Source organism: Oryzias latipes, chromosome 13 (genome assembly GCF_002234675.1).
Source record: "Oryzias latipes chromosome 13, ASM223467v1".
Lineage (NCBI taxonomy): Eukaryota > Metazoa > Chordata > Actinopteri > Beloniformes > Adrianichthyidae > Oryzias > Oryzias latipes.
Genome location: NC_019871.2, coordinates 9,910,741 through 9,933,344, shown reverse-complemented (window position 1 = coordinate 9,933,344; position 22,604 = coordinate 9,910,741). Strand labels below are relative to the sequence as shown.

General features: G+C 41.2%; 4 protein-coding genes across 13 annotated transcripts; 2 read left to right on the top strand and 2 right to left on the bottom strand.

Moving 5' to 3' along the window:
* Positions 1-1,219: 1,219 nt before the first annotated feature.
* LOC101159522 (olfactory receptor 52A5) lies at positions 1,220-22,325 on the bottom strand. 6 transcript variants are annotated; one of them, XM_020708145.2, is made up of 3 exons: positions 22,287-22,325; positions 3,743-3,833; positions 1,220-3,665 (listed from the first exon to the last, which is right to left on the bottom strand). In XM_020708145.2, the coding sequence occupies exons 2-3, from the start codon at positions 3,778-3,780 to the stop codon at positions 2,870-2,872; spliced, it is 834 nt and encodes a 277-aa protein (XP_020563804.1). In that variant the 5' UTR covers positions 3,781-3,833; positions 22,287-22,325; the 3' UTR covers positions 1,220-2,869. The 6 variants fall into 6 exon arrangements, with proteins under 6 accessions (XP_020563804.1, XP_020563808.1, XP_020563811.1 ...); XM_020708149.2 differs by having other exon boundaries at positions 1,220-3,601; XM_020708152.2 differs by having other exon boundaries at positions 1,220-3,499.
* Positions 4,457-8,361, top strand: LOC105355397. 4 transcript variants are annotated; one of them, XM_023961881.1, is made up of 4 exons: positions 4,464-5,865; positions 5,980-6,014; positions 6,186-6,247; positions 6,410-8,361. In XM_023961881.1, exon 4 carries the CDS (start codon positions 6,853-6,855, stop codon positions 7,891-7,893), a length of 1,041 nt encoding a protein of 346 aa, XP_023817649.1. In that variant the 5' UTR covers positions 4,464-5,865; positions 5,980-6,014; positions 6,186-6,247; positions 6,410-6,852; the 3' UTR covers positions 7,894-8,361. The 4 variants fall into 4 exon arrangements, with proteins under 4 accessions (XP_023817651.1, XP_023817652.1, XP_023817649.1 ...); XM_023961882.1 differs by having other exon boundaries at positions 5,851-5,869; XM_023961884.1 differs by having other exon boundaries at positions 4,460-5,865; positions 6,082-8,361.
* LOC101159282 (diablo homolog, mitochondrial) lies at positions 17,268-19,240 on the top strand. Of its 2 annotated transcripts, none has more exons than XM_011482368.3 (6): positions 17,268-17,556; positions 17,680-17,776; positions 17,892-18,017; positions 18,280-18,390; positions 18,489-18,585; positions 18,681-19,240. In XM_011482368.3, exons 1-6 carry the CDS (start codon positions 17,447-17,449, stop codon positions 18,884-18,886), a joined length of 747 nt encoding a protein of 248 aa, XP_011480670.1. In that variant the 5' UTR covers positions 17,268-17,446; the 3' UTR covers positions 18,887-19,240. The 2 variants fall into 2 exon arrangements, with proteins under 2 accessions (XP_011480670.1, XP_004075360.1); XM_004075312.4 differs by having other exon boundaries at positions 17,269-17,556; positions 17,677-17,776.
* On the bottom strand, positions 19,063-20,696 carry LOC101161740 (olfactory receptor 4K17-like). Its single transcript, XM_004075565.4, has one exon. It carries the CDS (start codon positions 20,534-20,536, stop codon positions 19,637-19,639), a length of 900 nt encoding a protein of 299 aa, XP_004075613.1. The 5' UTR covers positions 20,537-20,696; the 3' UTR covers positions 19,063-19,636.
* Positions 22,326-22,604: the final 279 nt, after the last annotated feature.

Here is a 22,604-nt window from a genome sequence, read left to right as displayed (position 1 = left end):
GATCTCAACCAAAATATTTTTTGTTTTCTGGTCATATGAGCTAAATTGCGTTGAAACTGCGAATTACTGATTTTAATTTATTTATTTATTTTATTTAATATTCGGGGGGGGGGGGGGGGGGGTACATTTAATTCTGAAATTTTAAAAGCATATTTTAAAAAGTGCAACTTTGATGTTAACCTACTTTCCTTTTTATTATGTAAAGTCCTATTAATTAAAATTGTTTTAAAACTGTTGATTATCTTTTTCAAATTTATACACAAAGGAAGTCAAATGAGTTCTGAAATTACAGCGACATCTGCTGGTAAACATTGTGTACAACACCTAAACTATGCCAGTTCCCCTGTGTGTTTGTAAAATATCCTCTTCAGTGGAAATTGTATTTGTGTGTTTTCAACATTCTCGCCACTTTGCGAGAATGTCTTTATATATTAAGGACAAATATAAAGAAAATCAAAATTAAAAACACATCTAAATAATTCTGAAATCAAAGCAGTCTGACAAAAAATGCCGTTTGACATAAAAAGTGCTCCATTCTAAAGCCTCCATTTGCAGACAAATAGATCCATGAACATCTTTGTTTTGAATTTCTTTGTTATTGATCGCTGTTTCTGTTGCATAATTATAATCAAAAGATGACTGGGAAAGCTGTTTAGAACATGATCGGACTGTGACTTTTCCATTACAATTTAAGCTCAGTCTTTAGGTCTACAAACACTAATGGTTTCTATGTCATTAAAGAAATGATATGTTTTATTCACTCAACCTATTCATGTCAACCAGCTCCACAGAAATTATATATATATATATATATATATATATATATATATATATATATATATATATATATATATATATATATATATATATATATATATATATATATATAATGGATTGAGGTACAGATGTCTGATAGTGAACTATTATGCATGAGTAAATTGTTTGTTTTTGCGTATTCCAACAAAAAAACAAAGTATACTGAAAATCACTGAAGGGAAGAGATGAGATGACTGAAAGACAGGAGAGAGTAGGAAAAAAAGACGAATGAATTCAGAAAAACAGTTTGTTGCCTCATTTTAATTCCTTATCAGGATACCTGTACCTTTTTTTAAATGACTATAATCCCAAACACATGCTTTGCTTTAAAAAAACAAGAAAACATTTAAAAATATAAACTTTTAGACAATATTGTACAAAGACAGAAAGAATCAACATAAAATTTCAGATTTTAATACATTTAATGCAATAATATTTATTGAGTCGGTTTAAAGTGTATTATTGGCAATTTCAATTGAAGGCTGTAGAGTTAAAGCACAAAAAAACAAACAATGAAATTATACCAAACTATAGCTAAGGACTCTTTTTAATAAATTGATCCATTTAAAATCTGAAAGCTTCATTCGCCTGAGACTGTTTCTGGTGCTGCAGTTACAGTCTATTGCCAGATGAGGGTGCTGCAGTTCTCTTTGTCTTCTTCGTTAATATGTAAACACAATGGAAAAAGTGAGGGAGTGCGTCGCAGTTCAATCAGACGTGACAACAACGTTATGCTCTTTTTTAGTAAGGCTCCTTCAGCTATGAATTTCCACACAGAATGACGCAGACTAGAATATATTTTATTTTGAAAACTTCTTTTGCAAAGAGGTAGTTACATGTGATTTGTAAGGGAATTTTTAAAAATATGCTTGAATTTTTTTCTCAACGACTTAGCTAAACTCTGGGTGAGAGTCATAAAGCTGAAATCATTGTAAAAAATAAATTAAATCAATGTAGTAGGATACCATATTGTTGTTTTTTTATGTCCCCATTTAAATCCTTCTAAAAGCTTTTGCAGAACGTCTGATGTAGATACGATAAAATTGTATAAAACAGCTAAAATTACTTTTTTTTAGTACAATGATTGTAATAATTACATTGAACTAACAAAGTGGGGGGGGGGAAAAGCATTGTACTGGTGTTTAGAATAACAGTTTCATTTAAATGATGAAAAATAGCCTCCATCCATAAACAATGAAGACCTGCAGTTTAACAAGCACCATCACAGTAAAGCATGCTTTCAAATAACCACCAGTAGCCACTTCTATCCATAGTCATTTTCAGCAAAGACATCTTTATGTAATCAATTCTGAATTTTTATATTGACGTATTACCTAAATCATTCAGATCACCTTTCAGCAAAAGCTGCACATCCAGACAGAAATGAGCCAGGGAGCTGCCTTTAGGTTCACCTAATAGTCATTTACACCACTGAGTAATGTTTGTCAGTGTTGCTGAAACGGGTCTGCAGTCTGGTTGATGGTTGACAGACTGGAAAATGCTGAACAGGTCAAAAAAACGTCACTGACATCACAGAAGGTTTAAATCAATTTTTAAAATCTGTCTAGAGGCTAAAATGAGCCAATTCTTCATTTTTGGACATTTTAGCTTGGTGCAAGTTAGGGTTTTTTTTTGGTTACTTTAAACTGACAAAGCTTAAAATGTTTTTTTTTCTCTTAAATACCTTTTTAAGTAATTTCAGGTGACAAGATACTTTCTGGAACTAAATCTTTTTATTTTTGAAGTACCAAAACACAACTGAGATCTGTTTAATCCAGTATATAATTTCATGCCTGCATCATACTAATACAATATTACAATAAAAAAAGTATTTCTACTGCATAATTATATACACAAATTGATATATTGGTCTGATTAAAATTGAATTCTTGGATCTCCTGCTGTCATTCTTGAGTCTCTCATGTCACAAATCTTCATAAAAACTGTTCTCTAAGAGGCACCCATCTTATGATGAAAATGATTTTGTTCACACAAACAAACTCGGTAAAAATAGTTTTTATAAGAACTGCTATTGCTTTGTGTAAAAATCAAATCAATGCTTGAAGAAGGGTTTGATGTTTTTGGAGCAGAAGAGGAAGTTTTTCACCATGTGGCTCCTGAGAACCTGATCCCTGAAGCCATAGATGAGCGGGCTGAGGAAACGTGGGACCAGAATAAAGCAGAAGTAGTTGAAAAAGGCAATGTCCTCCCTCGTCCAGACTGTGTGCAGCACTACGAGGCTCTCTGTGATGGGGCTAGTGAAAGCCAGAATGCAGAGCAGCAGCTGAAAGCCATGCAGGAGCACAGTGTGCATGGCTCTCCTCACAGAGAGCCGGTCCTGCCTCAGCTTCCTCGTCTCCAGCAGAATTCTCACATAGGTGAAGAGGATGATGAAGGCCACCACTGCAAAGAAGAGCACACTCACGGCGGCTCTGAACAGCGTCTGGATGAGCGATGAGTTGATGGTAGTGGCTTTGCACAGCACTGGGGTTGTGAGGCCCAACACGGCGGGGTTTCCGCTCTTCAAGGCAAACTCAATGATGGGAAAGACGAAGCTGATAAACCACAGGGACACGACCATTATCCAGATACGTTCTGAACGCCAAGCGGCCGGGCGCTGCAAGGGGTAGAAGATGGCAACGTAACGCTCCAGCGACATTGCAGCCAGGATCAAGGTGGTGTTCTGGAAAGTGGCAGTGGATATAACAAGCAGAGGGACACAGAGCACCACAGCAAATTTCACTTGAGCCATGACACAGAGGAAGAGCAGCACAGAGGACAGGATCTGCAGGGTGTCATTGATCAGCATGTGAGCAAACAGGACATAACGGGAAGTCTCCATGAACTGCCTGTTAGAGGCAAAGACGTGCAGCATGACAATGATGCAGCAGAGGAAAGGGCAAAATAAAGGGATGACCACACACACCTTGATGATAACAGACAGACTACTTGGAGGAGTTGCATTGAAAGGAAGGTCAGTCAGATTCTGCATGTTTTAGCTGAGAGCCGCAGCAAACCTGTACAGGAGAAAAACAATTTAGAGGCAAACTTGCACACAAAATAAATGTCCAAAAAAATCAAGTCATGGTCATTATTCCTGAAAAAAGGGATGCTGGTCAGATAAACTGTTTTAAAAATGAATAATGACATATCAGATACACAAGTTTGTTTTCACATTTAAAGATCTCCACTTACCTGAAGATGCCTTTATGAAGCATATCTTCAATGAGCAAAATTTCAGCAGTTACCTTCTCATCTTCTTATACGATAGGTTTGGCCATAGTCCGGTGTGTTTAAAACCTCCTGATCCCTCTAGAGGTGCCTGTTTACATCACTGAGTGACACGTATCACATCAGCATCACCCTCCATTGGGGGGAAAGGGATTCATGTGAGGATACATGCAATAAAGTATAAAGTTATGCAAATGTTTCCCATATTTTGCTTTTTTTCTAAAATCCTTTTTTATGGTTCATTTTTCACAGTTGCGAAAAATCCAACAAAAGCACACAATGTGAGGCATGAAAATAAGCTCAGATTTACTTCTGTAGCACGCGGCTGTTGTGGTTTCAAAATACATGTTCCATATGTTTTCAAACTTTGAAAAAAAAAAATCCCACTTTTAGTTTTGTTTTAATTCAGTGTCAATGACGGGAAAGGCAAAACTGAATTGTAACAAAAATTAGTATTATAACTTCAGGCGTTTTATTTTATGTGACAGTTTATTTAGATATTTAATCAATGAGACATGGTCATAGACAGAGTGCAGCACATTTTGATGTTATAACAGTGTCAGTGTAATTACAGACAGTGTAATGTGTGTTTTCCGGGGCTTGTGGAAAGCTTCAGCTGTGGTTTTTCGTTGGAAACCTCTATAGATTTCATGAGAGAAGAGCAGTTAAAATGAAGGCTGCTGCATTGCTTTGAAGTAGTTTCTGACCTCTACCCTTTATAAAGGGGGGATAAAGCAGTGTCCAGACCAAAAAGTGAATATTTGAACATCTGGATTTATGACTCAAAGCTGAAACCTCTGGGTGGACTTTTTCCAAGATTACTGAATCACTCGTTTCTGCTGTGGATCAAATAAAGGCACTTTGGACACCGCCTTCAAAGTGTTTTGGCTGGTTTTGGTAATTTAGTTTTACTTTCATGTGTGAGGTGGTTTCCGAGGGCTGCAAGAAAGCTGAGGCTTCAAAAAGACGCAAGTGTTCCCAGTGGTCTTTTAAATATTGTTATGCAGTTTTAGACAAAATCAAAAAATCCTGAGTTGCTTTCTAGGACATAGTTTCTGCAGAGTGGTAGTACAAATTTGCCTCTGAGTTGTGGGTGGCATCACTGGCGCGGTGAAAGCCTGACCTCATTTTCCATGGTCTCTTTGTTTAGATGCTCTCCCATTAGCTTACAGCAACTCACAACCCCAATGTAACATTATTGGTGCAACAAAAAGGACGAGCAATATCGGAGCTATCCAGCTGTTCAGTTTTGAGCCGGATGCCAGCTCGGACAAGGACAAATTTTTATACATCTGCAGAACTGTTTGCAATGAAAAGACTGGGAGCAAACGTTTTTAGAGATATAAAAGACATAATTGTTTGATCCTACTGAAAAAAAACATGTTTTCCTTCTTACAAAAACCGCAGTTATAGGTATTCTTAAAGAAAAGTAGGTCTTGAAGGAGCAGAACAGGAACAGAAAAGACTGAGCAATCTTACAAATTATAAAAAAGCGATTTTGTCATGGTGCCTCTGGCAGTCCCTCCTCCCCCTCCCCTCTCTGCTCTACCTTCCTGATTGGACCCAGCTGTGGACGCTCACCTCATCATCTTCCTGCCTTCATAAGGAGATCCAGTTCCAGCATTCATTGCCAGTTCATTACCCATAATGGTGCTTATGTGACAGACAGGGCTGTGGGTGGTAGTTTGTCCCTCATGGTGTTCCATAGATGAACATTCATGGCCAGCACCTGTCTGTTGAGCTGTGATTGGTTTACAAGGCTGATAAATAGCAGCAGTGGGAGTTCCATCTAGGTGCTGGTTTCCTGGTTTGGCCTTGGTGGGTGAGCTTGACATGTGGACCTTTTTTACTAAAGCTTTTAATCATTTGAGTTCTTTTAAAGTTTTTAAGCATTTGAGTTTGCAAGATTTTAAACTCTATTCATATTAACAGGTGGTGGCATGAGTTCTGACCCTGGGGCATGAGAGGTAAAATAAGGGTTTGCAAAACATGTGTTTGTCCCAGGGGAGAACTAACTTATTTTTCTTTTTCCAGCAGAGTTGCCACTGCTGTTTTGCTTAGTGTTTTTAGTTATTGTTTTAATCAAGCTTGACACCCTTGCTTTTATCCATTTTAAACTGTTTTGTGCTCATTTTTAGTATCTTGGTGTCTGGACCTGGCTGAAGGTGGCTGCCTCCTCCTTTTATCCTTATGGTAGCTGGTGGGTGCCATATTTAGTATTGTGTAAGGGGGACCCCCCTGTTTTCAGCCCATAAATTAGTGGTGACCTGCTCAGGTGCACCTCTTCTGTTTTGTATTTTCTTTTAATCACTGTTTGGGTTGTGGTGTGTTTTGTTTTTGTGTGCATTTGGGCCCTGAGCAGGTACTCCTGGTGAGAGTTGGATCAGAGATCTCCCTTGGTGGTGTTTGTGGCTACCCGCCAGTGCAGTGGGGCTGAGGCGATCCAGGAGGCAGCCGCCCTCATGCAGTGTTGGAGTGCGGTCCAACTGTCCGAGTCTATTTTAACTTTCTCTTTTATGGAATTTGTGTCAAGTTTTTAATAAATTGTATATTCTTAACTTTTATGAAATCCAGTCTCCATTTGGGGTGCACATGTAAGAGGGCGTTCGGTCACAAAGTGGCGTTGTCGGCAGGATCGGATTCCTCTTCTGAATTTAAGACTTGGATCTGGATTTTTGTTTTTTTTTAAATGTCTTTTTAGTTTGTTTGTTTTAAAAGCAAAACAGCAGTGGGCACACCGTGGGACTTGAATAACCAGGGTGCTACATTGCCAGCCCAGCGCTTCAGAGAGACTCCACCTCAGCGATGGCAGATGAAGTGGAGCAGTTAAGAGACCAGGTTCGCCAGCTTCAGGAGGCCAATGATCGGCTGCTACAGCACCAAGCTTCAGCCGGCCCAGCTAATCCCAGAGACTTTGTGGACCCACCAAGCCCGGCTTTGTTGGACAGATTGATGTACCTCCCCAGGGAGCGAAAGTGTCCAGTGTTCCGAGGGCGTGTGGGGGTGGGTATCGATGACTGGGTGGAGGAAGTTGAAGCTTGTGTACGTGCTAGACGCCTAGGTGCTCTTGAGAAAGCATTTTTCATCTTTGACCATTTAGAGGGTGAGGCTAAAGAGGAGATACGATATAGGCCGAGATGTGAGAGGGAAGACCCAGAAAAGATTATCAATATTCTGAGGGAGCTGTATGGGTGTTCAAGTTCTTATGTAGCCTTGCAAGAGAAATTTTTCTCCAGAACACAACAGGAGGGTGAATCCCTCCAAGAGTATTCTCCTGCCCTGCTCTCAGTCATGGACAAGATTAAGCAGACCTCCCCTGAGTCTGTGCCTCAATCAGACAAACTCTTGCGCGACCAGTTTATTGAACATGTCCTGGATCCAGACCTTTGTAGGGAGTTAAAAAGGCTGGTGCGTTTAACCCCGCAAATGTCTATGTGGGAGGCACGGACTACAGCAATTCAGTGGGAACGTGAAGGTAGACCAGGGGAGGATCGTCGTGGTGGCCTTTATCCAGTCCCTTCTATTTGTGCTATGCAAGGTTCAAATGTGAAGCCTGGCGCCCCTCCTCCCTCAGTTGGTGTCATTGGCCCTGAACTGGTGGAGTTGCGTGCTCTAATCTTAAAGCAACAGGAGCAGATTAATAAGCTGACTGATGCTATGGCTACATTACAGAGAGCACCGCGGCAAACTCGGCCAAACCGTGCAGCCATCATTTGTAGGCGATGCCAGCAAGTGGGTCATTATGCAAAAGAATGTGATAATGAACGCGTTCGCACTCGGAGCCCTTCTACCCCATCCCCCCAACAGGCGGATAGTGGTCTTAATTCCCAGGTTGTGGGAAACTAGTTCCCTCCAGCATGCTGAGCCACACGTTGGAAGGGGACCTTACTGGCTCTAACAGTGAGAATTCAGTTGACCCTAACTTGACCTCCCTTGTTGCACATTGCCCTAAGGTAGCTGTTAGAGTGGGAGGGGTAATTGTGAACTGTCTGTTAGACACAGGTTCAATGGTGTCTACAATGGTGGAGAGCTTCTTCTTGGAGCATTTTAAGGATGACCTTCAGCGCTGTCATTGGTTGCACCTACGTGCGGCCAATGGTTTGGACATTCCCTACACAGGCTACGCAGAGTTCACGGTTGAGGTGCTGGGAAAAGTAATTCCTCAGCGAGGGTGGCTAGTGGTCAAAGATCCCCCAGGCCAGCCTCGTTCTGCGGTGCCTGGTGTTTTAGGGATGAATGTAATCAATCAGTGCTATGATGTGCTATTTTGTCAGCATGGGCCTTCTTTGTTTGATCTCCCACCCCTAGTGCATGCTTCACCTCAATGGCAACAGGCGCTACAGTTTTGTCATCAATCCCGGCGTCATCCAGTCAGAACAGGCCTGGCCAAGGTCAGAGGCCGCAGACCTATTCTAATACCGGGAGGTACAGTTAAGTTGGTAGCAGCCACTTGCGCACCACACTTTGGCAATGTCTCGTCTGTTCTGCTGGAGCCAGCTAGTATCCCGTTACCGGATGGCCTTTTGGTTTCACCTTGTTTGGTCCGTGTAGAGAATGGCACAGCCTTTATTCCAGTTGTGAATGTAGCGCTCACGCAGACAAAACTGTACCCCCGCAGCATTGTGGGTAATCTGGTCCAAGCCACAGTTCAAGGGCTCCCTTCAGGGATTTGTGAGATTCCAGAGGAGTCTGGGGTTACAGCCTCTATCAAGGTCCACGAGGGTCACGTTAGTAGTGTTGGCCAACAGTTGCAGAACATTGATCTGTCTGAGCTATCGGAGACCGAACAGGAACAAGTGAGGACATTTCTGTTGAGGCATGAGTCAGTTTTCTCTGCGTCTGAAAGTGATCTCGGCTGTACTAACCTGATTTCACATGAAATCCCTTTGCTCGATGACAAGCCTGTTAGACAGCGGTATAGGCGGTTGCCCCCCTCTGATTATGAGGCGGTGAAGGCCAACTTGAGACAGCTGTTGGATAGTCAGGTTATCAGGGAAAGTAGTAGCCCCTATGCCTCTCCTATTGTGCTGGTGCGAAAGAAGGATGGTTCCCTCCGAATGTGCGTCGATTACCGGCAGCTTAACCGCAAGACTAGGAAAGATGCCTTCCCTCTTCCCCGCATTGAGGAGTCTTTGGATGCCCTTTGTGGGGCCAAATGGTTTTCCACGCTCGACCTGGCTAGCGGCTATAACCAAGTGTCGGTGAATGAGAGAGATCGCCCAAAGACTGCTTTCTGCACACCATTTGGGCTATTTGAGTTTAACCGGATGCCCTTTGGTTTGTGCAACGCGCCAGCTACTTTTCAGCGGTTGATGGAGAGGATGTTTGGGGCAGAACATTGTCAATCCCTCCTACTATATCTGGATGATATTATTGTGTTCTCTTCCAGTGTGGAGGACCACTTAAATCGTCTGGATCGGGTGCTGAGTCGACTGCGAAGAGAAGGACTAAAAGTTAAGCTGGAAAAGTGTTGTTTTTTCAGGAAGGAAGTCAATTACCTTGGCCATCTGGTCTCCCGTGAAGGGGTATCTACAGATCCATCCAAGGTGTCAGCTGTGGCCAATTGGCCACACCCCACAACTGTCTCTGAGCTTCGGTCCTTCCTTGGATTTGCCAGTTTTTACAGGCGGTTCGTGGAGGGGTTTTCAAAGCTGGCTGCGCCATTACATCGCCTGGTTGCTGAATTGGCAGGCAGGAAAGGAAAAGAACCACCCCTGGAGAGCCACTGGAGCAATGCATGTGAGGCAGCTTTCAATGAGCTTAGGAGGAGACTGGTGAGTTCACCCACTCTGGCATTTGCCAATTTTAACCTCCCGTTTATTTTGGAAGTGGATGCAAGCCATGCAGGCCTTGGAGCAGTTTTGTCTCAAGAGCAGGATGGCAGGGTTAGACCCATCGCCTATGCCAGTCGAAGCCTCAGCCCAGCAGAGAAAAACTCTAGTTCCATGAAACTAGAGTTTCTTGGAATGAAGTGGGCTATGACTGAAAAATTTCGGGAGTATTTGTGGGGCCAACATTGCACCGTGTGGACTGATAACAATCCATTAAGTCATTTGGAAACAGCCAAGCTGGGGGCAACTGAGCATCGTTGGGTGGCTGAGCTGTCGGCATTCAGCTATGACATAAGATATCGACCAGGGCGGGCTAACACAAATGCAGATGCATTGTCCAGGCAGCCACCCACAGCAATGACAAGGATGAGCACTGGGTCAATGTTGGAAGGAGTAGCCATCCCGGTTGCTATACATCAAGCTGTTCGACAGGAGCCGCAGGTTACCCAGTATGCCGTCTCTGCTTTTCCCTCATATACTGTAAACGATCTCAAATTGTTACAGGAAGCAGACCCAACTATTAATGCCTTTCTTCAATTCTGGAAAGCACAGGAAGCCCCAAGTTCCAGTGCTCGGGACAAACTGTCAGGACCGGTTCGAGTACCGTTACGGCAGTGGGACAAGATCACAAGTAAGGATGGTTTGATCTTTCGCAAGGTACAGCGGCCGGATGGAGGGGAGGAGGTCCTACAGCTGCTGTTGCCTATGTGCCTCAAAGAAGAAGTCCTGCAGCAGCTGTATGATGACCATGGCCACCAGGGGATTGAACGCACCACTGAGCTAATAAGGCAGAGATGTTATTGGCCAGGAATGAGCGATGACATTAAACAATGGTGCAAAGACTGTACGCGATGTTTCCTGGCAAAGACCTCTCAGCCCAAGCTCGGTGCACCCATGGGGCATTTGTTGGCTTCCCGCCCAAACCAAATATTAGCAGTGGACTTTACCCTTCTGGAGCCAGCTACTGACGGGAAAGAGCATGTCTTGATAATGACTGATGTGTTTTCTAAATTCACACAGGCGGTGCCTACCAGAGACCAGAAAGCCGCAACGGTGGCCAGCGCCCTTGTTAGGGAGTGGTTTTTCCGTTTTGGTGTTCCCGCTCGCCTCCACTCCGACCAAGGACGCAGCTTTGAAAATGCTGTTGTCGGTCAGCTGTGTAACCTGTACGGAGTGCAGAAATCCCGGACTACACCATACCACCCCCAGGGAAATGGGCAGTGTGAGCGGTTCAATCGGACAATGCATGACCTGTTGCGCTCACTGCCAGCAGAGAGGAAAAGACACTGGCCAGAATACCTGCCTCAATTGGTGTTCTGTTACAACACCACTATTCATCAGTCAACAAGTGAGTCACCGTACTACTTGATGTTTGGCCAAAAACCTCAACTGCCGGTCGATTTCCTTCTGGGCAGGATTGAAGAGCCAGAACAGGGGCAAGTGACTGACTGGGTGCGAGAACATCAGCGCCGCCTTGCAGTGGCCTTCCATGGTGCCAGGGAACGTCTACAGGCAGCTGCCCTGAAACGCAAAGACCGGCATGACCAACAAACCCTCTGTGATCCATTAGCAGAGGGGCAGCTAGTGTACCTGAAAAACTGTACCATGCACGGTCGCACCAAGATTCAGGATGCCTGGAGTCCTGTTTTACATAAGGTAATACAGGCCCCTGCACCAGATGGAGTTGTGTACTCAGTTGCACCCGTTCAAGATCTGGGTAGGATTCGTCAAGTCCACCGAACCATGATGAAGGCAGCCAATGTGGATCGGGCCTCAGAGCTGCCTCACATGCAGGAAATGCCTCAGGTAACCAGAATGCAGTCTAGTGGTGAGGATGACGACCAGGGTGCATGGGTCATGCTTGACCACAGGAGGCCAACCTGAACCATCCTATGCACAAACCCTCCTTCAAGGTGACCTTGTGGACAATGTTACACCTCAGGAAGAGTGCGTCCCTGCTACAGAACCTTTCCAAGCTCCTGTGTTACCCACTGGGTCTGACGCAGAAGGTCCGAGGAGGTCTACACGCGCCACAGCAGGACGACATAGAAACCTGCATCACCTCCCAGCATCAGTGTTAAATCAGGCAGATGGGGCTACGAACTCCCAGGTAGCTGAGCTAGAGGGTTGCATTACTGCCATTTTTCGACCATGGTGTTAAGTAGGTAGATTTGTTTTTTTTTTTGTTTTTTGTTTTGTTTTTATCAGTGGGGCACGGATACAAAAAGGGGGGGTAAATGTGACAGACAGGGCTGTGGGTGGTAGTTTGTCCCTCATGGTGTTCCATAGATGAACATTCATGGCCAGCACCTGTCTGTTGAGCTGTGATTGGCTCACAAGGCTGATAAATAGCAGCAGTGGGAGTTCCATCTAGGTGCTGGTTTCCTGGTTTGGCCTTGGTGGGTGAGCTTGACATGTGGACCTTTTTTACTAAAGCTTTTAATCATTTGAGTTCTTTTAAAGTTTTTAAGCATTTGAGTTTGCAAGATTTTAAACTCTATTCATATTAACAGGTGGTGGCATGAGTTCTGACCCTGGGGCATGAGAGGTAAAATAAGGGTTTGCAAAACATGTGTTTGTCCCAGGGGAGAACTAACTTATTTTTCTTTTTCCAGCAGAGTTGCCACTGCTGTTTTGCTTAGTGTTTTTAGTTATTGTTTTAATCAAGCTTGACACCCTTGCTTTTATCCATTTTAAACTGTTTTGTGCTCATTTTTAGTATCTTGGTGTCTGGACCTGGCTGAAGGTGGCTGCCTCCTCCTTTTATCCTTATGGTAGCTGGTGGGTGCCATATTTAGTATTGTGTAAGGGGGACCCCCCTGTTTTCAGCCCATAAATTAGTGGTGACCTGCTCAGGTGCACCTCTTCTGTTTTGTATTTTCTTTTAATCACTGTTTGGGTTGTGGTGTGTTTTGTTTTTGTGTGCATTTGGGCCCTGAGCAGGTACTCCTGGTGAGAGTTGGATCAGAGGTCTCCCTTGGTGGTGTTTGTGGCTACCCGCCAGTGCAGTGGGGCTGAGGCGATCCAGGAGGCAGCCGCCCTCATGCAGTGTTGGAGTGCGGTCCAACTGTCCGAGTCTATTTTAACTTTCTCTTTTATGGAATTTGTGTCAAGTTTTTAATAAATTGTATATTCTTAACTTTTATGAAATCCAGTCTCCATTTGGGGTGCACATGTAAGAGGGCGTTCGGTCACACTTAGTCTGGTGACCAAGTTTTGTATCGGCTTCCAAGTATTAGCATTTACTTATCTTGTTTCTTCGCCTCATCTTCAGGTCCTTTCACCACAAGTGTCCAGCTGGGTCTACCCTTCTCAAGAGCAGTCTGGTCCGACTCCATGCTTCCAATCTCAAGCCACGCCAAGATTCCTGCCAAGCTTAGACTCCAGCCACGCCACTTCCTCAGCCATGCCTAAACTCCCGCCACGCCAAGACTGCAGCCTCTGGTCACATAACTCCTTGTTATGACCTTGAAACTCGTCAAGACTCATCTTTAAGTTCCATTCTGGAAATTAAATCCTTTTGTTCCAATCCTCATCTCCTGTTTTTCCTTCTGGGTTCCAGCGTCTGGGTCTGCTTCGTTATTGAAATCATGAAACATTTTAAATAATCTGAAGATTAAAGTCTATAAAACTTTACTAAAGGTCACAGGTGCTTCACCACTTCACTCTGGTTCTATTGATCCTGTAAAAAAGGACACATAAGCCATTGCAGCATGTTGGTTTTTGTTCCTTCCAACATAAATATGGACTCATTTTAAACGTATAAATCCTTTAATAATAATTATGCAGCCATAACATAAAGAAAAGAACAATTTTGTTGATTTTCTGTAAATAGTTCGATTTTAAGTTTGTTCTGTCAATTCAAGTGTAACAAAGTGTGCAGGGATTCACAGCATGTTCTGATGTTAAAGCCTCACACCTGCAGAAAACGTGTTACTGTTGGTCACATGTTGGGGAATGGGTTTATGTCAAGGTCAAAACAGTTTGTTTTTCCTCATGATGAAAATGACTAATAACTTGGTTAAATACAACCGTAACCAAATAAGCTTACTTCAATCAAACAATGGGGTTTTTGAGGGTTAAGAGTATGTTTGCATCAGCTCATTTAATATAAGAAATTTTAGAGTACATTTTATTTTAATGTACAGACACGTTTAATTGAGTTCAGGAGTGCACATAAATCTACAGCAGAAATCAAAACAAATCCATGTAACAAAAAGCTATAAAAAAAAAAACTCCATCTGGGATTTTCTGGTTCAGTCTTGCACTGCTGTCCAGATGTTTCTCATCTTCAGTCGAAATGCCTCAAAATCACTGACAGGACTCAGCCAGTTTGTGTCCTGTCAGTGTCAGGACATAGCAGGTTGTGTATTTGATGTACAAGGTTCTATTTTTAGTCAGTGTCACACTCTTGCACAGGAGATGAGAAAAGCAGTATTGTTTTTGAAGCTAGTGATATAATCCAATGAGACTCCACAGTCTCTGTTGACTAAAATTCAACTGCTTTTGTGTCTCTGCAAAGTTTGAGGGCAAGTCCCTGAAACTCAACACACGAGCTGATTATTAACACAAAGCTCCAAAGCTCAGTTAGGCAACCTGTGACAAACAAATGAAACCTTTGAGAGCGGCTGTGTGTCTCTGCAGGTCTGTACGTCAAGCTTTGCGTCAGTAATCAGGACCACAGGGGGCGGGAGCAAAATCCGTCCAAAACAAACACGCCGCTTTTGATTCCAAGCAGATCAAGTCCAGCAAATCACTGATCTTTTAGGCCTCCAGGGCATCAAGCTGTTAACCAACAACCCCATGAATATAGGAAAAACAATCCTTTAGAAGACATGAGAAGCTATTTCCACAAAGAAATAATGTGTAGAAATTGTCTAAGTGAGCATTTGAAGCAAAAAAAAAGTATATAAAGAGTATTGATGAAACTTTTAGTTTCCTAAAATAATTGTTAAAGTATTGTTAACCTACACAGATCATAACAATGATACTTGCCCTAATTTTATCAGTTTTTAAACATATGGCACCCAAAATTTTAAAAGGAGGTTTAGACAAAAATATATTTTTAACTCTTTTTCCTTTCTTTCCTTTAGTTTTGTTGACCTGAATTTCATGTTTACTCTGACAGAAAGCCCAAAGAATGACCACAGTTGTCCTTGTTGATTTGTTTCTGCAGTTTTAATTATTGTTGGAAAGATTTATAACAAATTTGATTAAGGTTTTAGTTTTGTTTTTCTTAAATAAATACAACTTTTCTGGATTTGTATGCTTCTTGCATATTTTTCATTTTTTGTGCTTGTAGATTTTTTCTGTTGTGCTCAAATCATGTTTTACAATTTAGTTTTCTGTCTTTGCCACGAGAAAAGCAGGTTTAAACTCATAATCAACCGACTGTTTCCATAGGTTCTCCGTATATTTACATTTTAGTTTTTTGGGTTTTTCTTGGTTCAAGTTTGTTTTTGCATGGTTTTTATTTATTTATAAGTCACAAAGGGATGTCATCTGTGGTTAGATCTTCCACAAGTAAAATACATTGCTATGTTAATATTTTCTGGAAAAAAGTAAAAAATTCAGTTGGACATTTAATACCATGTTGAATAATTATTTGTTGTTTATTTCAATGAATTTCAGTAATAAAAAAAAACATAGAAAAAGACATTAACATTGAAATACATAGAAATAACAAATCTTTTTAAGATGTGAATTCATAAAATCATTCAGAAAATAAAAATCTCTCCTTGACTTTATATTGCTTCTATTCATTGTATTTGCACACTTCATTTACACACTTAGGACACATTGAATGCATTAAGTACAAATATTTTTAAATAGAGTATTTGGCAATAATAAAGTGTCACAGGTCTGTTCTATTCCTTGTTAAAACATATAAAATTGAAATGTCTAAACATGTCTGAGAAGCCTTTTAATTGATAAAGTCTGGGAAATACATTCCAACTTAAACATCTCAATTTTATATGACATTCCGATCAGAATGTAATTGCAGTAAAACAACAAACAGTAAATTCACTCTAATGTTGGATTTTGAAAATGTAAAGAGTCAGAACATGAAAACTAGTGAATATATCTCCCAATCCAAGGGATGTTTACTTGTTATTGATGCTGCTTTTTATCTTTGTGTTTGTATTGAGGTTTTTGAGTTTGGCCTTAAAAGTTCATTTTTGTCTGGTGAGGTTCAGTTACTGAGCTCCTGCTGTTTCCCTGTGTCATGATGACATCTGTTTTTAGTTTGCAAGTGTCATAGAGCTGCATCTTTTTTCTCATCCTTCTGTCATGTTCATTAAAAAAAAAGTGAGTTGGAATAAGTTCTCCATGGGAGCTGTGGGAACACCTCAAATGCAACTTTAGGTAGAGAGATAGTATTTACATACAGGGAGGGTTGAGGGCCCTGGGTTTGTTTCTAAGTCTATCAAAGCTGCAAAAACACGAGGAGTTTCCAGAAGATCCAGACACTTCTGACACACTGCAGTCTTTATACTGTAATACCAGAATAAAACTCGGACCAGAATGTGAAGCATCGTTAGCAAGTAGTCAGGCCGTTTTAAGACTCCCTACAGCCTGAATACGGGTTGCTCATCGTGCGTTTTTGTGTGTGTCTATAGTTAAAATAGTTGAAACAGTAAAAAAAAAAAAACTTAAAATACTAAATATTATTAGCTTAAAAGACAAAAACAGGTTATCCTTAAACTCAAGAAAATCACAAATCAAGAAGAAAGGAGAAAACCAAGACACACCTTATTGAAAGAAAAGCTCAGGAAACTTAATCCACCATTTCTCCAAGTTTAGCCCCCGTTATGTTGGAAGAATCTTCACAAATCTGTCACTCGTTACTTTTTCTAGACAGCGTTCATTAACTGTCCTTGCCTAGAGATCTCTAAACAATAGGAACAGCACAATGTGTTCAACAGCCCAATGTTCTCGTGGAGCCGAGAACAGAGCAGGCACAAATCCTGCAAAACAAGCCATAAAAAATGAACTGCAAAAAAAGTCCTGGCACATTATCACCATGCAAAAGATAAACAAGATAAAGGAAATCTTCTGGGAATAATAAGTACACAATCTACCAACAGCTCGCAAAAGTTTTATTGTTACACGGTTACACTTCTTCTTATGGCTTTGATAGCAGTAAGTTGTTAAATTTAAAGAAAAACGAGGAGAACAAAAGTTGACACAGTTCTTGTGCGCACACACACATGGAGACGGGCCTCAGTAGCTGTTGCTCAAGCCACCATCTGGTTCTCTAAACTGCACGTATCAGTGGAACATTGCTGATAAAGGTGAATACGTATATTTGCAGGGAGCGTCAACAGATCAATGTCTTTTACGTAATAATTGGGGGGCCGAGGCCTTACAAATACCAGCAGGTTGCAACAACTGAGACACTGAGCAGACTCTGAGCTTTCTAGTAACCAGCCCATTTCTTTTATTCAGCAGAGCAAAGACCACAAGGAGCTTACAGCTAAAAACCTGAAATTTTAGAAAGAGGAGAAAACTGGCAGTTAGAAAATAGTTTCACAGATTATTCGAAGAAGAAATCATCAATCTGCAAAATGCAGGCTGCTCGTCAGTGTTCAGTGTGCACCAGATGTGCTGTTGTGAGAAATCAGACGGACTTTTCTCAGCTCCAAAGACGAGGAGTAGCCTCCATCCGCTACCTCAGGTAAGAAATGAACAGAAAGCTAGTTTTGAGTATAAATTCATTCCATATACAAAGTGTTCATTTTGAATTTGCACACTCTGTGATACTCTGCCTATGGTACATGTGTTCATTTTTCTGCAGCAGCTCTGAGAGTAGGAGGGCTGCGGTCCGGAGGCCTGCCAACCTGACAAACCCCACAAACGTGAGCTTGGCATCTCTGAGTCTTGGCCACGGACTTTGGGTGAGTGTCTTATCACAGTAAATCTATGATAGCATGTTGTTTATCCTATAAAAACAAATAAATATGGTATTATATCAGTCAAGTAACATGTATCTATATGTCTTTGTGTTTTAAGCAAGTGGAAAATCTCTCCCATGACTCGCTGATCAGGAGAGCTGCCTCGGTGGTGACCGACAGCTCAAGTACCTTCCTGTCTCAGACATCCCTGGCTCTCAGCGACGCCCTGACTGACTATGCAAAAGTACGTTTTGATTTCAGGTTCAAACTTTTCTTTATGAAGTTTAATACAATTGATGAGAACATCAGAACTGGAAAGTGGCACTCAACTAGAAAAAATAATGTACAATCAAGAAAGCATGTTATTCATGACAAACTGAATGTTTTTATGAAAGGCATGTGCTCTGTGAAGTTAGTTAACATGCAGTCTGACAGCTCATTGATAAGTCCATACAGCTAGCTCTTTCTTGTTTTTAACTTTTGGACTCCTACTGTTTTATCAACAGGCTGTACACTCACGCATTGCCTTCCAAAAGCGATATCTGTCATCCATGGGGAAGCTGAGTCCGGCAGAGGAGGGATCTCTCAAGCAGACCATTAGCAGCTGGCGTGCTGAGGTTGGTGGTGAAGAGTTGCTAAAAAGTTGCAAGAAAAATGTCATGCCTCACGTTCTTATTTTGTGACATTTGTCCTCTTATCATCATCACATAAACAGGCTGCTGAAAGGCTGAGTGAATGCAAACGTTATGAATCAACTTGGAACAGCGCTGTCAACCTGTGTAAAATGGCAGCAGATGCTGCATACAGCTCTGGTGAGTCAGTTGAGCTTGTTCACAGTGGTGAAATTCTGTAGATTATTTTGGATGGATTGTTGGTTTGAACCTTTCTGAAACTTAAATGTTCACAGGAGCCCAGCAGGCATCCATCTCCATCAGAACCAACATCAAGGTGGCCGAATCGCAGTTGGAGGAGGCCCGGAAACTGTCAGCGGAGGCTGAGAAAAAACTGGCCGAAACTAAAGTAGAAGAGATCGAGAGGATGGCAGAGTACGCAGCTTTCCTGGAGGGCAGCGAAGAGTATGAGATTCAAGAGGCATATTTACGAGAGGACTGAGACAAAGAGGCTACATTATGTTGTAAATAAACAGTTCGCTGCTGCACATATGTTTAGTATAATTAAAAAGGATGTTTGCACTTAGGAAATGACTTATTATTGCTTTATCATTTGAAACTATTTATTGATTATTGAAGGTTTGCAGCTAGAAAACAACATCACTGCCTGGGGAAGAAATATGTATATCTTTTCAAATCATTAGATCATCAAAAAACAGACATAAACATAAAAAAACCTATATATGTTTAACATGTGAATTGTTTGAAAGTTGACAGTGAATGCAGACCATGTTTGTTATATTTTACTTGTGTTAATGAGGTTGCTGGTAACTTCTAAATAAAGTGAATAAAATCTGAAACTAGCTTTCTTGGACAGATTCTCATCACTTAGAAACAGAAGGATGAAAAACAAACATAAATAAATAAATCAGCTTAGCAGTTATGACAAGAGAAAACAGGACCTGGTGAAAACCATCGCAGTAATTAAACTTTATATTGAATAGATTGCGATGGTTTTGAAAAGTTGTAGTAAATAATTGTTTTCAAGTGCTTTCAATATTCAACTCGAAAAATCAGTTCAGGCCACAATTGAGTAACAAGAAAAACGGTTATGTCATTTAAGACAAACAGTTTATTTTGCACCAAAGTAAGTTCAGAGGGCTACAGATTTTGTGTTTTAGGATAAACTCTAAACTCCAGTTACCCTGTAGCACAAAAATCCTGTGATTTTTGCAGGAAAACTATTCTGATCCTAAATCTTCCAAAGCTTTTTTAAAGCAAGAAAAAAGGTTTCATCTCTGAGGCCATAAATGAGAGGACTCAGACACCTGGGAGCGAGAATAAATATTATGTAGTTAGAATATCTTACACTGATGAAAAAGTTCATACTAACTTGGAGAGCAGCAATTTCTATGAAGGGACACCACAGCTGGATGAGGCAGAGCAGCAGCTGGAAAGCATGAAGGAGCACTGTTTTCAGGCCTCTTAGCGTTGACTGTTTATTCTCTCCCGATGCTGCTTTAGCTACTCGCATTATTTTATAATACGAGAAAACAATGACAATGCACATGATTAAAAAGAAAAACTGACTTACAGCTGACCTAAGATCATTGTGCCACTTATATAATATGAACATTTCCACTGAGCACACCATGTTTTCCTTGAAAATGCTGAGAGAAACTGATGCAAAAAACACAGAGAGGATGACCATGCAAGGAATGGAACTGATTCCATGAATGATGAGGATGCAGTGCACCGTGCTGCGAGGGGAGCACAGCTCTGCGTGATGCAGGGGCATGCAGATCGCCACATATCGCTCCAGGGTCATTGCTGCAAGAGTAACAGGTGTAACCATATTGTACAAGAGCACTACTATTGATACAATAACGCACACCCAAACATGCATGACCACCTCAAAAGCTGTTAAAACCAGTAGAATATCAGACATGGCTAACAGAAAGCTATCTGACATTAGCATTAGAGCAAATAAGAGGTACCGAGCACTCGTGTGAAAAGACTTTTTTTTGAAAAATGTCACAATCAGCAACATGTTGATGAAAAAAAATATAATGACCAAGACCTGCACAATAATAACCCGGTAACTGGGCTGCCGCACCACAAACCCACCAACTACAGAGGTGTTGTTTGCCATCAACCTGTGGAAATAAAAGACAGATGCCTACATAATGAAACGTCTAGAGTGACCGTTCAACGCCTTTGGTTTAGTTCTGAAAAAATAACAATAAAAGCTTTTAGCTTTTCCGAAGAAGTGACTTTTGAGGAAATGCAAACCAAAATTGAGATGCTGCTGTCTTTAAAGCCTTTTATTGTCCAACCTTCAACAACAACAGCAATGGAAGGTTTACTCTCTTGTGGCTTCACTACTGCTCATCACTTTCGGTGACTGCCCACTAAGGATTTGGAGCCAATCTGCAGCAAAAGTTGCATCCAAAGAATGATTTTTTTTTACAAACGACAACTCATGATTTCCTTTGCTTCTTTATGTGTTTTAAATCATCTTTGGTCATTTGGTTCTTTTAAGTCTCCCTAGCAGCAGAGACAACAGTGTAGCAGGCTAAGTCCCCCGTCTCCCTATATTGTTTGGTGTTTTAGCATACATTTTTGTGCATGTCTAGACCCAAATCATAGACCTAGATGTCAATAAACTCAGGCACCCGCCAGCATATATATTTTTTAACCCTGCGGGCACATGTTAAGGTGTTGAAATCCCCCTGAGACAGGGAAGGGAGATCGTGACAGGAAGACAGACATCCCCAACAGGAGAAAAGTGGATACAGAGTTCCAACAAACCCTGCTCCAGCTTTATGAGAATGATGGACAAAGAAATGGTACAGTGAAGGACCAATAAATCACTGGATTCATGCTTCACACACAATACACCAGACCCACTCCCTAAGCAAAATATTCCTATCTCCTCGGCATTTCTGAATCTTTCTTTATTCAGATTGCTGTGAATCAGGGGCAGATGAAAAAATACAGTTGGAAAAAGCTTGTGGGTTCAAAGCAGACCCTATAGCAAACTGCAAGTTCCCAGCTCTACTACATTGCAATGTATGGAAGCATTTGTGTCTCATAATTCAAAATAAAAGTCAATATAGGATATGCTTTTTCATTTTCACAACAAATTCACAACAAATCCGCCAAACGACTTTTTCTTTTTCTTCTGCAACACCACTTATTCTGTCACGTAATTACAATGATGAAGAAAATGGTATTTTACATTTCCTTTTCAAAAAGTTCTCTAGTAAATGTGTAGCAATATTCCATTAGAAATATCTAATTTGACAATTATAATGAAATAATAGTAATGCTTTTTCATTTTCACAATGTAACTGCATGAACTGACTCAAAAATAAAAAAAATCAATCCTCCAAAAAGCTTTTTTGTTTTCTACGTGCTACTATAATGCAAAGAGGGGATTGCAGTTTCATTTTCACATCCCCCCTTGCAAAAAGTGTTGCATAATTAATTTCCAGTCAGCAGTTCCGGGGGGGGGGGGGGGGGGGGGGGGGGGGCGGAGCAAGAAAATTGAGAGTACACGTTTTTGCTTTTGATGATTTTGGTGGAAAAAAAAGATTCTTGCTCAAAATATTCATGGTTTTCTATCCAAACTTTTTTACATTTTTTGTGTAAATGAAAATGGCTAAACAGGCATGATCCTTAATGTAGGAAGAGGAAATGGAATCAAATGCGTTTTGAACCCTAACCCCTTTTGTCACATGTAGTACTGATGAGGAAACGAAAGGTTATTGTCAGTAAACACTGTGTGACAAAGTAGTTGTATCTACTTGTCACCTGTCTGTCATAGCTCATCACCTTTAGACACATCATGCACAACCACCAAATGTTCAAGACTGGTTTGATTTTGTAAAGTTTCTCACCTTCTCTTCCTGGGGCCCAAGGAACAAAATGGTGGCCTAGGCCTTTGCTTCCTGTTTAATAGATGGGCACAGGAAGTGAAAATAATTAGAATTTCTTTGTATACCTTTTGTTGTTGTGATTTGAGTTGTTTATTTATTTATGTTTGTCTGTATTTGCAGGACTTTAACTGTATGGTTTACAAGACATTTCTACCTCTTGTTGTATATTTTCTTTATTGTTTGTTTAAATGCGGCCTTCTTCTTGGGAGTGGCCAGCCAATTAACTGGAGCCCATAAAAGGAAAGGAGCTCAGTGTGAAGGAGACAGAGCATGAGTGAG

Excerpts from the sequence above, each read along its gene's own strand:
- LOC101159282 (XM_004075312.4), top strand. The coding sequence starts at position 17,447 with ATGCAGGCTGCTCGTCAGTGTTCAGTGTGCACCAGATGTGCTGTTGTG. Across the intron at positions 17,557-17,676 it reads GCCTCCATCCGCTACCTCAG|CAGCTCTGAGAGTAGGAGGG; the intron begins GTAAGAAATGAA and ends ATTTTTCTGCAG. Across the intron at positions 18,586-18,680 it reads AGATGCTGCATACAGCTCTG|GAGCCCAGCAGGCATCCATC; the intron begins GTGAGTCAGTTG and ends AAATGTTCACAG.
- LOC101161740 (XM_004075565.4), bottom strand. The coding sequence starts at position 20,536 with ATGGCAAACAACACCTCTGTAGTTGGTGGGTTTGTGGTGCGGCAGCCC.
- LOC105355397 (XM_023961883.1), top strand. The coding sequence starts at position 6,853 with ATGGCAGATGAAGTGGAGCAGTTAAGAGACCAGGTTCGCCAGCTTCAG.
- LOC101159522 (XM_020708145.2), bottom strand. The coding sequence starts at position 3,780 with ATGCAACTCCTCCAAGTAGTCTGTCTGTTATCATCAAG. Across the intron at positions 3,666-3,742 it reads GTCTGTCTGTTATCATCAAG|GCAGTTCATGGAGACTTCCC; the intron begins GTGTGTGTGGTC and ends TGCCTCTAACAG.